The 15,361-nt window shown below is 37.7% G+C and overlaps 1 protein-coding gene and 1 long non-coding RNA gene across 4 annotated transcripts in view; one reads left to right on the top strand and one right to left on the bottom strand.

Annotated features, from left to right (window-relative positions):
- LOC143769360 (uncharacterized) overlaps positions 1-15,361 on the top strand; it is a 437,338-nt gene that overhangs the window by 41,124 nt on the left and 380,853 nt on the right. The gene's annotated exons all lie outside the window — the stretch shown is intronic.
- MYOCD (myocardin) overlaps positions 1-15,361 on the bottom strand; it is a 49,642-nt gene that overhangs the window by 13,066 nt on the left and 21,215 nt on the right. For all 3 annotated transcript variants that reach the window (XM_077254626.1, XM_077254625.1, XM_077254627.1), the window contains exons 2-5: positions 4,897-4,952; positions 3,728-3,803; positions 3,175-3,336; positions 353-528 (exon numbers count right to left, since the gene is read on the bottom strand). In XM_077254626.1, the coding sequence (XP_077110741.1) occupies positions 353-528; positions 3,175-3,336; positions 3,728-3,803; positions 4,897-4,952 (470 nt within the window). The remainder of the gene's footprint in view (positions 1-352; positions 529-3,174; positions 3,337-3,727; positions 3,804-4,896; positions 4,953-15,361) is intronic.

Here is a 15,361-nt window from a genome sequence, read left to right as displayed (position 1 = left end):
CCTGGAAGGTATGAATCAACAAAAATAGTCAATGGCTTCTAAGAACATATGCAGCCTCTAGTCAATGTTTATCGGAATAACCCCAAGAACATGATAGATTGGATATCCTTTGAAGTTATCATGTCCTACAAGAACAAGTCATTGTTAGACAATATCAACACTCTCAAGAACATAGCAGACAGAAAATCCATTACAATGGTCTATGATGTTTATGGTTGAGCTAGGTGTGAATCAACTATATTAGATGTTGCCTGGAAAGACAACAGCCAATCATTTCTTTAAGTTGTGAATAATGTCTTTGGCCACCAGTATCTTTGCACAAGATATGTTTAACGTCAGACATAATCCATACCTGTGCTGAACCAGAGTCTGGAAAACTATTGTCATCCATATTTTTGGTCTCTTGCGGAGATGAAGATGAAGTTCCCTGAGAGTCATTGCTTCTCTCTTGATCAGGGGACTCGTCGTTGCTGCTGTCTTCTTCAAAAGCAAAGGCGTCCACTGGTTTAGAGTAATTCGCTGAATTGCCTGTAAATGAAGAACAAAATAATCAGAGTTAACCTTTTTCAAGTACTTAACCCCCCAGTGGTGGGGTAGACGAAACACAAAATGTTATCACTGTGGAGTCACATAACTAAATGTAGACAAGGACTAAGAAAACTCTGGCTGTAATCACTTCCCTCCCGAGACCTGATAACATGAGATAACCATGGACATAAAACAGAGCTCGTAATCTAAAAGCAGGTGCAACTGACCCAGATAAACTCCTTGTGAGTAACACATGATACTCGGGCAATCGTAAGACAAATTGGTGGAAGTTATTTCTGTCAAGATTGTGGCAGGCTCCTCCATCACCTTTTACGCGACAGGTCCTGTGACCAAAACCTGGGTGGTCATCAACTAAAAGTACTGTAATTCCAGACTGGTCTTACTAAATTAAGGAAAAAATAAAGATCTCGATATTTGGAGTAAAACATATTTCTGCAGCAACTTTCTCTGAAAAGTTTTAATATTCCTAAAAACCCTTAAAAAATTTAATAGGATGAAATTAACCTCTTCACTACACAGCCAATTTCCGTTTTTGCGTTTCTGTTTTTTCCTCCCCTACTTCCCAGAGCCATCACTCTTTTAGTTTTCTGTCCACGGAGACATACGAGGACTTTTTTTTTTTGGTGGACGAGTTGTACTTTTGAATGACATCATTCATTTTACCACATAGTGTTCTTGAAAAAGGGGAATTCCAAGGGCGGTGAAAAAAACCCCACAATTCTGACATTGTTTTTTCTAAATTGTTTTTACGGTGTAAATGTTTTCGTAAAAATGACCATGCAATATGATTTTCCTCATCAGTACGATTACGACAATACCAGATATGTCCATTTTTTAAAATTATTTTACTGATGGAAAAAAAAAAAAATTGGAGCTGTGTTGCCATTTTCCGAGACCCAGAACATTTTTATTTTTCATCCAATGAAGCAATGTGATAGCTTATTTTTTTGTGGGGTGAGACATCATTTTTATTAGTACTATTTTGGAATAGATGTGACTTTTTTATCACTTGTTACAGCATTTTTTGGGGAACTGCAGTGACCAAAGAAAGGTAATTTTGGTGTTCTTGATTTTTTTACGTTCGCGGTGTTCACTTTTTTTTTTTATACTGATCTTGTTAGCCTCCTTAGAGGGTTTGAAGATGCAAAAATTGAAAATTATAGCCTCTTTCGAAGCACGGCCACAGGGAGGGTTTCAAAGGAGTTCTGTAATGACAAGCATGGGGGTCATCAGCTGACCCCCGGCTGTGATGACAACCCATTGGCGACCCGCGATCACGTACTGGGCAGAAGTACTGACACACGTCATGTTGGCTCTGCTCCACCAGCAATTGTTAGCGACAGGTCTTGGCTGTAATACTCAGCCATCACCTGCTGAGTATTACAGCTGCTCCATACACCCGCTTCAGACATGTGCTGTATATATATGGCTTAAGTCTTTAATGTATTTACTTATTGGTATCTGGAGATACATTTTTGGTCAAAGGGCTTCAAAAAGTTACATCAAATGTCATCGCGACCAAGTAAAACACCTTATTTATGATCAGAACTCTCCGAATTAGTAACTATAACATAAAATCATGATTCCCAGTGCAACCACTACATCTCCTCCATTGTAACCATTATTGAAAAAGACTGCAGACGCAATTGGCCAGCAGTTGCAGAGTCATGATCAGATACTAGCTGACATGGACTTGCCCGTACATCTAAGGAGGGCGATGGGTGTTGAATCCAGTCACTATCTTTACTATATTTCTTATGATATGGCTAGACAATCAGTCCGGGAAGGCTCCCGAATTCAATATACCAACTCAAACTCAACCCAAGCTTGCTCTCTCCACGAACATAAAACCAATTTCTGAGACCTTTCTGAGGACATTACACAAAGCACGAGAACAGATTTGTTCATCTGTTAGTGTAGACCACAATGACAGGTAGTAATTGGACCCAAGACCTAATAATCCCTCTGCTCTCCATCAATGGCTAGCTACGAGCGTTGACAGGAAGCTGGTAAAGTAAATAGGGCTATGATATCAGCCCTCAGCTATGTGCCAGCCAAGAATGCAGACAAAGCTGCCCTTGGTTTGGAAATTATTAAGGTTTTGGCTTATTCCACTTTACTCAAGTCAGAGAGATTACGTAAATAACTTGACTGCACTTTGCAGTGTCTAAACATTTTATCTGCAAGAGGTTAAAGCCAGATGATCCTACTTTATAGGTTTGGACCAGTGACGATATAATACCACCGGGATGGTCGTAAATCATTATTCTAAGAGAAACTTTGTTAACAGTCCAAACATCTTGATTGCTGAGACTTATCGTCATGAAGAAATCTTCATCCTATTGCCAAACATCTCTACAACTCAACATTATATCAGTGCTGGGGGAATACGGCACATCCAGTTTCCAAAATAGTTTTCACGAGGCTTTATGATGGCACCTAAATCAATCCCCTCCCCAAGGAAATTAAAGATATTTGTAAAAAAAAGTTCACTGGAATTGTACTGTCTAGAGCCCGTCATCGTCCTCAAAACTCCACAGAACCACATCTAGTCATGGTAGACCAACATTGGTCTAGAAGGTTGAGAGTTAACTCATGCCAATATGACAAGGGTAACCTGTTTACCTTTCATGACCTCCTTCACAGTAGATTCAAGAGGAATGATATTCTTTTCCACAAGTTCTAATGGGCCTGGTCTGAGGGCAATCCTTTCGTTGAGGTCATCTGCAAGTCGGGCCCTTTTCAGTTTCATTTGGGCTGCTTGAGCCGAACCTTCAGCAGATGATTCTGGAAGACCAAATTTAGCAAAGCTCAATATCATATTGCTTGGATATGTAATATACACAAATGTTTTCCTTAGGCACTCGAGTACGTGGGGTCTTCCGGCCTACGTATAATGAAGGGATACTTTGTATAACGCTGATTTTATTGATGAACATGTTTTACTGGTTTAGATTATATAGATCTTACACAGATTTGAGTCGCATATATATGGAAACTAGCTGTCACTGACAGTAGAGGGGGAAAGTATCACTGCAACTTGGAAGTTGCATTAAGATTGGAAGAAAGCCATCAACATTATTTACCTCTGGAATAGTCTCTCTTTTCTGAATGAAAATTACTTTGCACCCATGGGTGGAATATTCCATAACATGGACAAAATGGACCTTCAGCTTACCTTGTAAAATGTGCATATCTATAGGATCGGACGTTTCTGGCCTGCTTCTGACCTTGTGCTTCAAATATTCTTCACTCTATAAGAGAGTCAGAAGGTCAATAAAGAGAACATAACAATACATAAATTCCAGTTGGGTCAATCTATCATGGATGTTCCCCATATAGAATATGATTATAAGGGTTCTTTAGGTTTAAACATGAGTTTTTCTTCCAGAAGGGTTCCCTCCCTGACAATACACTAGTCACAGGTTGCCCTCCTGCTTGATCCACTAGTGATCATTGGTATACTGTGGAAGAGCAAGTGTTTCGATTTCTTGCTGTCGCACCCAGGAGAACAGAGGTATTACATAGTTCCAAAGGTTTGTGGGTCCTCCAGAAGAGAGATCCTCTTGAAGCTTCTACCTGCTCTGGTTTGGAAAAAGGAGACTCCTGTATTAACGCAAAAATTCTAAGGGTATTTGATGATTGGTTTTCTAAACCGGAACATTCCTTTAATATTAAAGAGTGACCAAAGTCTGTATTGGCCAGGTAGAACGTCTGGCAATTTCCACATTATAGATGTCACACTATTGTTCTCGGGTTACGTCAGTCTTCTCATATTTTTTGCTTTTGATTGAAAAACCAGCAGATCGGCTCAGAATAAAGACTTCTTCTCTGTGGGCAGACCATGTAACCTCTCATCTACCCTACTGTCAGATATTAATGTCCTTCCCTTTATGAATAACTTAGACTCTTGCAGGGTACATTTAAGGTCATGGCATCTTGATAACCAGTCGACCACTACGCAGAAAGTAAGCAAACACCTTAGGAGACATTCCAAGAGATGTAACTGTCCCTGATCTTGAGTTCCATCAGCTCAGTGTCAATGATCACATGGGCTCTTGAGACCTTGCAGTTTTCGAAGGGGATGTTTATCAGATTCTCGGCATATTTCCCAATGTATGTCTGTGATGCAAACTACTGTTGCCCACAGGAGGCCATAAAGGCACAGTTCTAGCGTCCGTCCGTAAGTGGAATAGTATTCTTTGAATACTGAAGGTAATAATCTTGCAGAAGGCTAGTGAAAGATCCTTCCCCCCACATCCTTACATTTCTTACAAGACACAGAAGAGCATTGAGTATTTAGATCCAGTTACATCACATCTGATTTATGAAGAAAGGTTTTGCTACCTTGGCTCGCTCCAAGTTTTTCCTCTGCTCCTGGAATGCAGCTGGACTTTTGAGGGCTACAACACAAACAGAGAACGAAAACGATTAGTATAAACCCGAATATTTATGTTTGTACATCTGTGCTACTGAAGTAGTCATTGGCTCGGAGTTATAGGTCTAGATCAAGGACCATCTGTGATGCCTGAAGGCTGTCAATCATGCCGTTTAATGCGGTATGACCATATACCCTTCATGATATAACAACCATGACAAGCTCATGTATAAAGGAAAACTCCCTTTCTTTTATTTTACCTCCTGGAGCTTTAAGTTGTCTAGCAACCAATTGTCTTCCTTTCTTGATGACCACTTAGAGGATCTGCAATAGAGCATCCATCTTTTCCAAAGAGAAGATTAATCCAGATTGGATATATTATTATCAGTCAAGGAATAGGTGGAGTTGTTTCCCAAAATCGTAAACCTTGTAGCAAGATTGAGGTACCTTCATCCTTTTAAGAAAGTTCCACCTACTCCTGATCTAGTAGCAATACCTTAATGTTTTTGATATGAATGAAAAAAACAACAAACACAAGCAGAGCTTTGATGATGCCAACGACCCTCTACAGCGTACACATGAAATGCTTACCCATGTTCTTTCAGAACTTCTATGACTTAACCCAAACAAAAGGCTAGGTAGATAATCAAGGAGGAGTCTCGGAGATACAATTTTTCAACAGGTGCCCACTCTGAAGAGGTTAACTTACTGACCTTCAAACCCTCCTTCCATTGCTCTTCAGAATTTGGTTTGAATTTACTCACCCATATGATAATTGGTACCAAATGAAAGGTACCCCACAGTCTCATAACAGCAGATGTAAAATCAAACCAGGCATGGCACTCAAAGTTTGGCACCAAAAGCTGCAAGATAATACCAAAATTTGGCCACTAGAGATTGGTACACTATACCTGAAATTAAGCACCAGAGTTTGTGGATTATACGTAAAGTTTAGCATTGGAGGTTAATGGACTAAACATAAAGTTTAGCATTGGAGGCTGGTGGACTAAACCTAAAGTTTAGCATTGGAGGCTGGTGGACTAAACATAAAGTTTAGTATTGGAGGCTGGTGGACTAAACGTAAAGTTTAGCATTGGAGGCTGGTGGACTAAACGTAAAGTTTAGCATTGGAGGCTGGTGGACTAAACGTAAAGTTTAGCATTGGAGGCTGGTGGACTAAACGTAAAGTTTAGCATTGGAGGCTGGTGGACTAAACGTAAAGTTTAGCATTGGAGGCTGGTGGACTAAACGTAAAGTTTAGCATTGGAGGCTGGTGGACTAAATGTAAAGTTTAGCATTGGAGGCTGGTGGACTAAACATAAAGTTTAGCATTGGAAGTTGGTGGACTAAACGCAAAGTTTAACACTAGAGGTGAAGTTGGACACTAAAAGTATTTGGACTATAGCTAAAATTAGACATCAGAAGTTGGTGAAGTATTCCTAAAATTAAATATAAGAGGTTGATGGACAGTAGGTAAATTAAGTACCAGAGGTTTGTGAACGTTATCTATAGAGAAGCATGAGAAGTTGGAGGACCATATCTAAAATTAGGCACTGAGAATTTGTGAACTATGCTTAAAGTTAGACATCAGATACAGGTGTAAGCTCTTCAGATATTATCTGACAGTACTTGGACATTCATAATACATAGTAGTTTGCTTCTTGGGGAATTCATGTCCAACAGGATTGTAGAGCCCCAGTATACTTACGAGGCATGAGGCCATGTTCCACTAGATGTTGTCTGTTTCTTCTCTGCTGAAGTCGCAACTGTAAAACTGTTAGAAGAAGATAGTCAAGAATGAAGACTTCCTTGGTCATGACCAAGCCCACACGTCTCCAATGAGAACTCATGCACTTTTTCTTCAACTTGGATGTTTCTCACTGACATAGCAGGGTTAGATATTACATAATTGTTGGTTAACGGAGTTAATGATGGGGTCACACCTCATGCAGAACAAAATTAATAAGGATCACATCAAGCCAGGGAACACTGGTGGTTTGAGTAGACATGTGACTGCAAAACGTATCTTCTTACCACATGGAGCCAATTTGTCATAGTCCAAAAGATTTGGGATGAGTGATGAAAAACTAAATGGGAAGGTGCTACATCAGGGTAAGATTTCTAATCTAGGAAAATTTTTTTGCATAACGGGATTATGAGTAGGATGAGACTATAAGGTTCCCTTTTGGATTCAATAGCTCCGAATTATGCAAATCATTGATCGGATTCGTTGAGGGTTCCAAATCATGGACCCTACATTAATGCTATCTTATGACAAGTCTTGAAGGATGAATTCCCCTTTATCCATTAAAGATCTGTCGAAACCCCAATGTTGGTGGACAATCTATGGCCTTCAGATGCCATAAGTCCAGTTACTTTGACAATAACAAGTCTTCAGCCCACGATGTAGAAGTCACAGGGCAGGTAGGCACGTGTGGAGTAGATCCTTCAAATTTAAGGCTTTATGTTGCCTTCTGTGTCTTGGAAGGAAATATTCTTCGTATCTAACAAGGAACAGATGAACGTAAAGTGGTGACAGCTGCGGGAACTGTACACGGAACGTAGCAGAAGTCATACGTTACAAATAAATGGTTTAGTAGCAATGGAGAACACGAGGCTCTACGGGGGGTGTGCGGAAAACATGTGCGAAGAAAGAGAACATCCTCCTTAACTCAAAAGTGTAACGGAACCTAAGGACTGTATAACTGTGTGTGGAGGACCAGCCATGTCTGACGGCAGTGTCACAACATATTGTCCATGCTACATTATCAAAGGGCAGTTTACTGCTGCCGACCCAGACCAGATGTGACCAGGACCTTATTTTAGAGCTGTTGAACAAGGGCATTATTGCATTTGTCCTACAGACGAGGTTGATTTCCGCTACTTCCTATAGGCGTATGGTGACCACCTGCCTTATTGTGCAGCAAAGATGGCAGCACAGATAACAAAGCGTTAAGGAACTCAAAACTCTTAACAACAACATCAAGTTATGGAGAATTTCTGTCTGGACTTCACAGACACGATGCCGACGTACAGAGTGGTGGTCAACATGAGATGAAGAGCTCAGGGGGCAGATGTTCTGAACACAACAACTGACAAAGATCAAAGGACCTTCAGGTGACATACAGGAGAAGCCCAGGTTATACCTGCTCTACATATATAATTATATACAGGAGATACCCAGGTTATACCGGCTGTACATATATAATTACATACAGGAGATACCCAGGTTATACCAGCCATACATATATAATTATATACAGGAGATGTCCAGGTTATACCGGCTGTACATATATAATTATATACAGGAGATGCCCAGGTTATACCAGCTGTACATATATAATTATATACAGGAGATACCCAGGTTATACCAGCCGTACATATATAATTATATACAGGAGAATCCCAGATTATACCTGCTCTACATATATAATTATATACAGGAGATACCCAGGTTATACCGGCTGTACATATATAATTATATACAGCAGATGCCCAGGTTATACCGGCTGTACATATATAATTATATACAGCAGATGCCCAGGTTATACCGGCTGTACATATATAATTATATACAGAAGATGCCCAGGTTATACCGGCTGTACATACATAATTATATACAGGAGATGCCCAGGTTATACCAACTATACATATATAATTATATACAGGCGATACCCAGGTTATACCAGCTGTACATATATAATTATATACTGGAGATGCCCAGGTTATACCAGCTGTACATATATAATTATATACAGGAGATGACCATGGTTATACAAGCTGTACATATATAATTATATACAGGAGATGCCCAGGTTATACCAGCTGTACATATCTAATTATATAATATATATATATATATATATATATATATATATATATATATATATATATAATATTATTATAATATATATATAATATAATAATAATATAATCTCTCCTTCACCTCCCACATACAATCTCTTGCCCGCTCGTGCCGCTTACACCTAAAGAACATCTCTAGAATCCGCCCTTTTCTCACTATGGAGACCACAAAAACTCTCACTGTCGCCCTCATCCACTCCCGCCTGGACTACTGTAACTCTCTATTAATTGGCCTCCCCCTCACGCGACTTTCCCCTCTCCAGTCTATCCTTAATGCAGCAGCCAGGGTCGTCCATCTGGCTAATCATTACTCGGACGTGTCCGCTCTTCGCCAGTCATTACACTGGGTGCCCATTCATTACAGGATACAATTCAAAGCACTTGTTCTCACCCACAAAGCTCTCCACAGTGCGGCACCCCCTTACATCTCCTCCCTCATTTCTGTCTATCGGCCTAGCCGACCGCTGCGCTCTGCAAACGACTTTCAACTAACCTCTGCACTAATCCGTACCTCCCACTCCCGACTCCAAGACTTCTCCCGTGCTGCGCCAATCCTCTGGAATGCTCTACCACAAGATATTAGGACCATCCACAACTTGCATAGCTTTAGGCGCTCGCTCAAAACTCATTTGTTCAGAGCGGCCTATCATGTTCCCTAATCAGTCATTTTATGTTTGTGTGTGTGTAGCCCATTCACTATCTCCATCTACCCCCCACCCCCTGAAGATGGCTGGACCATCACTGTAAATACACACCTGTACTTTGTATCTCCCCACCTCATTGTAGATTGTAAGCTCTCACGAGCAGGGGCGGCTTATTTTGTCTTATTTTGCTTTATTGCTGTATTGTTAACATTGTTACCTATGACTGTTGTGTTTGAAACTGTTAAACTGTAAAGCGCTGCGGCTATATAAATAAAGATTGTTATTATTATTATTATTATATAATTATATACAGGAGATGCCCAGGTTATACCAGCTGTACATATATAATTATATACAGGAGATACCAGGTTATACCAGCTGTACATATATAATTATATACAGGAGATACCCAGGTTATACCAGCTGTACATATAATTATATACAGGGGATACCCAGGTTATACCAACTGTACATATATAATTATATACAGGAGATGCCCAGGTTATACCAGCTGTACATATAATTATATACAGGGGATACCCAGGTTATACCAACTGTACATATATAATTATATACAGGAGATGCTCAGGTTATACCAACTGTACATATATAATTATATATAGGAGATGCTCAGGTTATACCAACTGTACATATATAATTATATACAGGAGATGCTCAGGTTATACCAACTGTACATATATAATTATATACAGGAGATGCCCAGGTTATACCAGCTGTACATATAATTATATACAGGGGATACCCAGGTTATACCAACTGTACATATATAATTATATACAGGAGATGCTCAGGTTATACCAACTGTACATATATAATTATATATAGGAGATGCTCAGGTTATACCAACTGTACATATATAATTATATACAGGAGATGCTCAGGTTATACCAACTGTACATATATAATTATATACAGGAGATGCTCAGGTTATACCAGCTGTAGATATATAATTATATACAGAAGATGCCCATGTTATACTGGCTGTACATATATAATTATATACAGGAGATGCTCAGGTTATACCAGCTGTAGATATATAATTATATACAGGAGATGCCCATGTTATACCAGCTGTACATATATAATTATATACAGGAGATACCAGGTTATACCAGCTGTACATATATAATTATATACAGGAGATACCAGGTTATACCAGCTGTACATATATAATTATATACAGGAGATGCCCAGGTTATACCAGCTGTATATATATAATTATATACAGGAGATACCCAGGTTATACCGGCTGTGCATATATAATTATATACAAGAGATGCTCAGGTTATACGAGCTGTACATATATAATTATATACAGGAGATGCTCAGGTTATACCAACTATACATATATAATTATATACAGGAGATACCAGGTTATACCAGCTGTACATATATAATTATATACAGGGATGCTCAGGTTATACCAGCTGTACATATATTATTATATATAGGAGATGCCCAGGTTACACCAGCTGTACATATATAATTATATACAGGAGATGCCCAGGTTATACCAACTGTACATATATAATTATATACAGGAGATGCTCAGGTTATACCAGCTGTACATATATAATTATATACAGGAGATACCAGGTTATACCAGCTGTACATATATAATTATATACAGGAGATGCCCAGGTTATACCAGCTGTACATATATAATTATATACAGGAGATACCCAGGTTATACCAGCTGTACATATATAATTATATACAGGAGATGCCCAGGTTATACCAGCTGTACATATATAATTATATACAGGAGATGCCCAGGTTATACTACCTGTACATATATAATTATATACAGGAGATGCCCAGGTTATACCAGCTGTACATATATAATTATATACAGGAGATGCCCAGGTTATACCGGCCGTACATATATAATTATATACAGGAGATACCCAGGTTATATCAGCTGTACATATATAATTATATACAGGAGATACCCAGGTTATACCAGCTGTACATATATAATTATATACAGGAAATGCCCAGGTTATACCGGCTGTACATATATAATTATATACAGGAGATACCAGGTTATACCAGCTGTACATATATAATTATATACAGGAGATGCCCAGGTTATACCAGCTGTACATATATAATTATATACAGGAGATACCCAGGTTATATCAGCTGTACATATATAATTATATACAGGAGATGCCCAGGTTATACCAGCTGTACATATATAATTATATACAGGAGATGCCCAGGTTATACCAGCTGTATATATATAATTATATACAGGAGATGCCCAGGTTATACCAGCTGTACATATATAATTATATACAGGAGATGCCCAGGTTATACCAGCTGTACTTATATAATTATATACAGGAGATGCCCAGGTTATACCAGCTGTACATATATAATTATATACAGGAGATGCTCAGGTTATACCAGCTGTACATATATAATTATATACAGGAGATGCCCAGGTTATACCAGCTGTACTTATATAATTATATACAGGAGATGCCCAGGTTATACCAGCTGTACATATATAATTATATACAGGAGATGCCCAGGTTATACCAGCTGTACATATATAATTATACACAGGAGATGCCCAGGTTATACCGGCTGTACATATATAATTATATACAGGAGATGCCCAGGTTATACCAGCTGTACATATATAATTATATACAGGAGATGCCCAGATTATACCGGCTGTACATATATAATTATATACAGGAGATGCCCAGGTTATACCAGCTGTACATATAATTATATACAGGAGATGCCCAGGTTATACCAGCTGTACATATATAATTATATACAGGAGATACCCAGGTTATATCAGCTGTACATATATAATTATATAGAGGAGATTCTCAGGTTATACCAGCTGTACATATATAATTATATACAGGAGATGCCCAGGTTATACCAGCAAGCTCCATATATGTAGTTGTTATGAGAATAGTAGACTTTGGTTACATTTGGAGGAGCCTCTACAGTCTTCCCCAATACAGATGTCCACCATAAGTAAAGGAAGGTGCCAAAGGTAAAAGGAGCAGCTAGTGCCCGTCCTTCACCACTAGTTCATGACCAATAAAAAAAGGAAATGAAGATGGAAAACAAAGTCCAAGACACCAGGAGGCTGTGACCAAGACAGGATGTCTCAGAATGGTTAATGATGGTCTAGCTGGGAAATGTGTGATGACCATCTAAATATTCGGAGATTGCTGCTGCCCAGGATAGGCAAGGAAGACGGCAGAAGAACGACATAATGGGGCACCTTCAATGTTCAGATTCTTCTCCTGAGAGATAATCGTTTATTTAGAGCACATATAATCTCTGAGACTATGATGGGCTTATATACACAGTGATCTCAGCAATGGAGGTGTCAGAGTGACCCTGTAATACAGATATTTCTGGAGTGACATGATGGTGGAGTGATGAAGGACTCGCCAACATAAAATGTGACCAGAGATTAAATGCCCCAATCCTTCCAAATCTATCGTAATTCTGAAGTGGCAAAGACAAAGAGATCTCTGAATACAGCAAGATAAGGCAACAATCACTCTGTACAAGAATGTAACTACAATACCGCTCCTATGTACAAGAATATAACTACAATACTGCTCCTATGTACAAGAATATAACTACTATAATACTGCCCCTATGTACAAGAATATAACTACTATAATACTGCTCCTATGTACAAGAATATAACTACTATAATACTGCTCCTATGTACAAGAATATAACTACAAAACTGCTCCTATGTACAAGAATATAACTACTATAATACTGCCCCTATGTACAAGAATATAACTACTATAATACTGCTCCTATGTACAAGAATATAACTACTATAATACTGCTCCTATGTACAAGAATATAACTACTATAATACTGCTCCTATGTACAAGAATATAACTACTATAATACTGCCCCTATGTACAAGAATACTACTATAATACTGCTCCTATGTACAAGAATATAACTACTATAATATTGCTCCTATGTACAAGAATATAACTACTATAATACTGCTTCCTATGTACAAGAATATAACTACTATAATACTGCTCCTATATACAAGAATATAACTACTATAATACTGCTCCTATGTACAAGAATGTAACTACAATACTGCTCCTATGTACAAGAATATAACTACTATAATACTGCTCCTATATACAAGAATATAACTACTATAATACTGCTCCTATGTACAAGAATATAACTACTATACTGCTCTTATGTACAAGAATATAACTACTATAATACTGCTTCCTATGTACAAGAATATAACTACTAAAATACTGCCCCTATGTACAAGAATATAACTACTATAATACTGCTCCTATGTACAAGAATGTAACTACAATACTGCTCCTATGTACAAGAATATAACTACTATAATACTGCTCCTATATACAAGAATATAACTACTATAATACTGCTCCTATGTACAAGAATATAACTACTATACTGCTCTTATGTACAAGAATATAACTACTATAATACTGCTTCCTATGTACAAGAATATAACTACTAAAATACTGCCCCTATGTACAAGAATATAACTACTATAATACTGCCCCCTATGTACAAGAATGTAACTACAATACTGCTCCTATGTACAAGAATATAACTACTATAATACTGCTCCTATGTACAAGAATACAACTACTATAATACTGCTCCTATGTACAAGAATACAACTACTATAATACTGTCCCTATATACAAGAATATAACTACTATAATACTGCTCCTATGTACAGGAATATAACTACTATAATTCTGCTCCTATATACAAGAATATAACTACTATAATACTGCCCCTATGTACAAGAATATAACTACTATAATACTGCTCCTATGTACAAGAATATAACTACTATAATACTGCTCCTATATACAAGAATATAACTACTATAATACTGCCCTATGTACAAGAATATAACTACTATAATACTGCCCCTATGTACAAGAATATAACTACTATAATACTGCTCCTATGTACAAGAATATAACTACTATAATACTGCCCCTATGTACAAGAATATAACTACTATAATACTGCTCCTATATACAAGAATATAACTACTATAATACTGCTCCTATATACAAGAATATAACTACTATAATACTGCTCCTATGTACAAGAATATAACTACTATAATACTGCCCCTATGTACAAGAATATAACTACTATAATACTGCTCCTATATACAAGAATATAACTACTATAATACTGCTCCTATATACAAGAATATAACTACTATAATACTGCTCCTATGTACAAGAATATAACTACTATAATACTGCTCCTATGTACAAGAATATAACTACTATAATACTGCTCCTATATACAAGAATATAACTACTATAATACTGCTCCTATGTACAAGAATATAACTACTATAATACTGCTCCTATGTACAAGAATATAACTACTATAATACTGCTCCTATGTACAAGAATATAACTACTATAATACTGCTCCTATGTACAAGAATATAACTACTATAATACTGCTCCCTATATACAAGAATATAACTACTATAATACTGCTCCTATGTACAAGAATATAACTACTATAATACTGCCCCTATGTACAAGAATATAACTACTATAATACTGCTCCTATATACAATACTGCTCCTATATACTGCTCCTATATATATATAATACTGCTCCTATATATAATACTGCTCCTATATATAATACTGCTCCTATATAACTACTATAATACTGCCGTTATGAACAAGAATATAACTACTATAATACGGCACTGATTATTGAACAGACATTAGTGGCCCTTCCCCCATCATGGTATATACACAGGACGTGTGGTATACAGGCTGAAGCTGCTGTAGTCACATATGATGCTGTGTGGGAAGGGTTAATGGGTCTGGCAGTGCATCTTGGGG

This window comes from Ranitomeya variabilis, chromosome 4 (genome assembly GCF_051348905.1).
Source record: "Ranitomeya variabilis isolate aRanVar5 chromosome 4, aRanVar5.hap1, whole genome shotgun sequence".
NCBI lineage: Eukaryota > Metazoa > Chordata > Amphibia > Anura > Dendrobatidae > Ranitomeya > Ranitomeya variabilis.
Note: the sequence above shows the minus strand (reverse complement) of the source record. Positions and strands in the feature narration are given on the sequence as shown.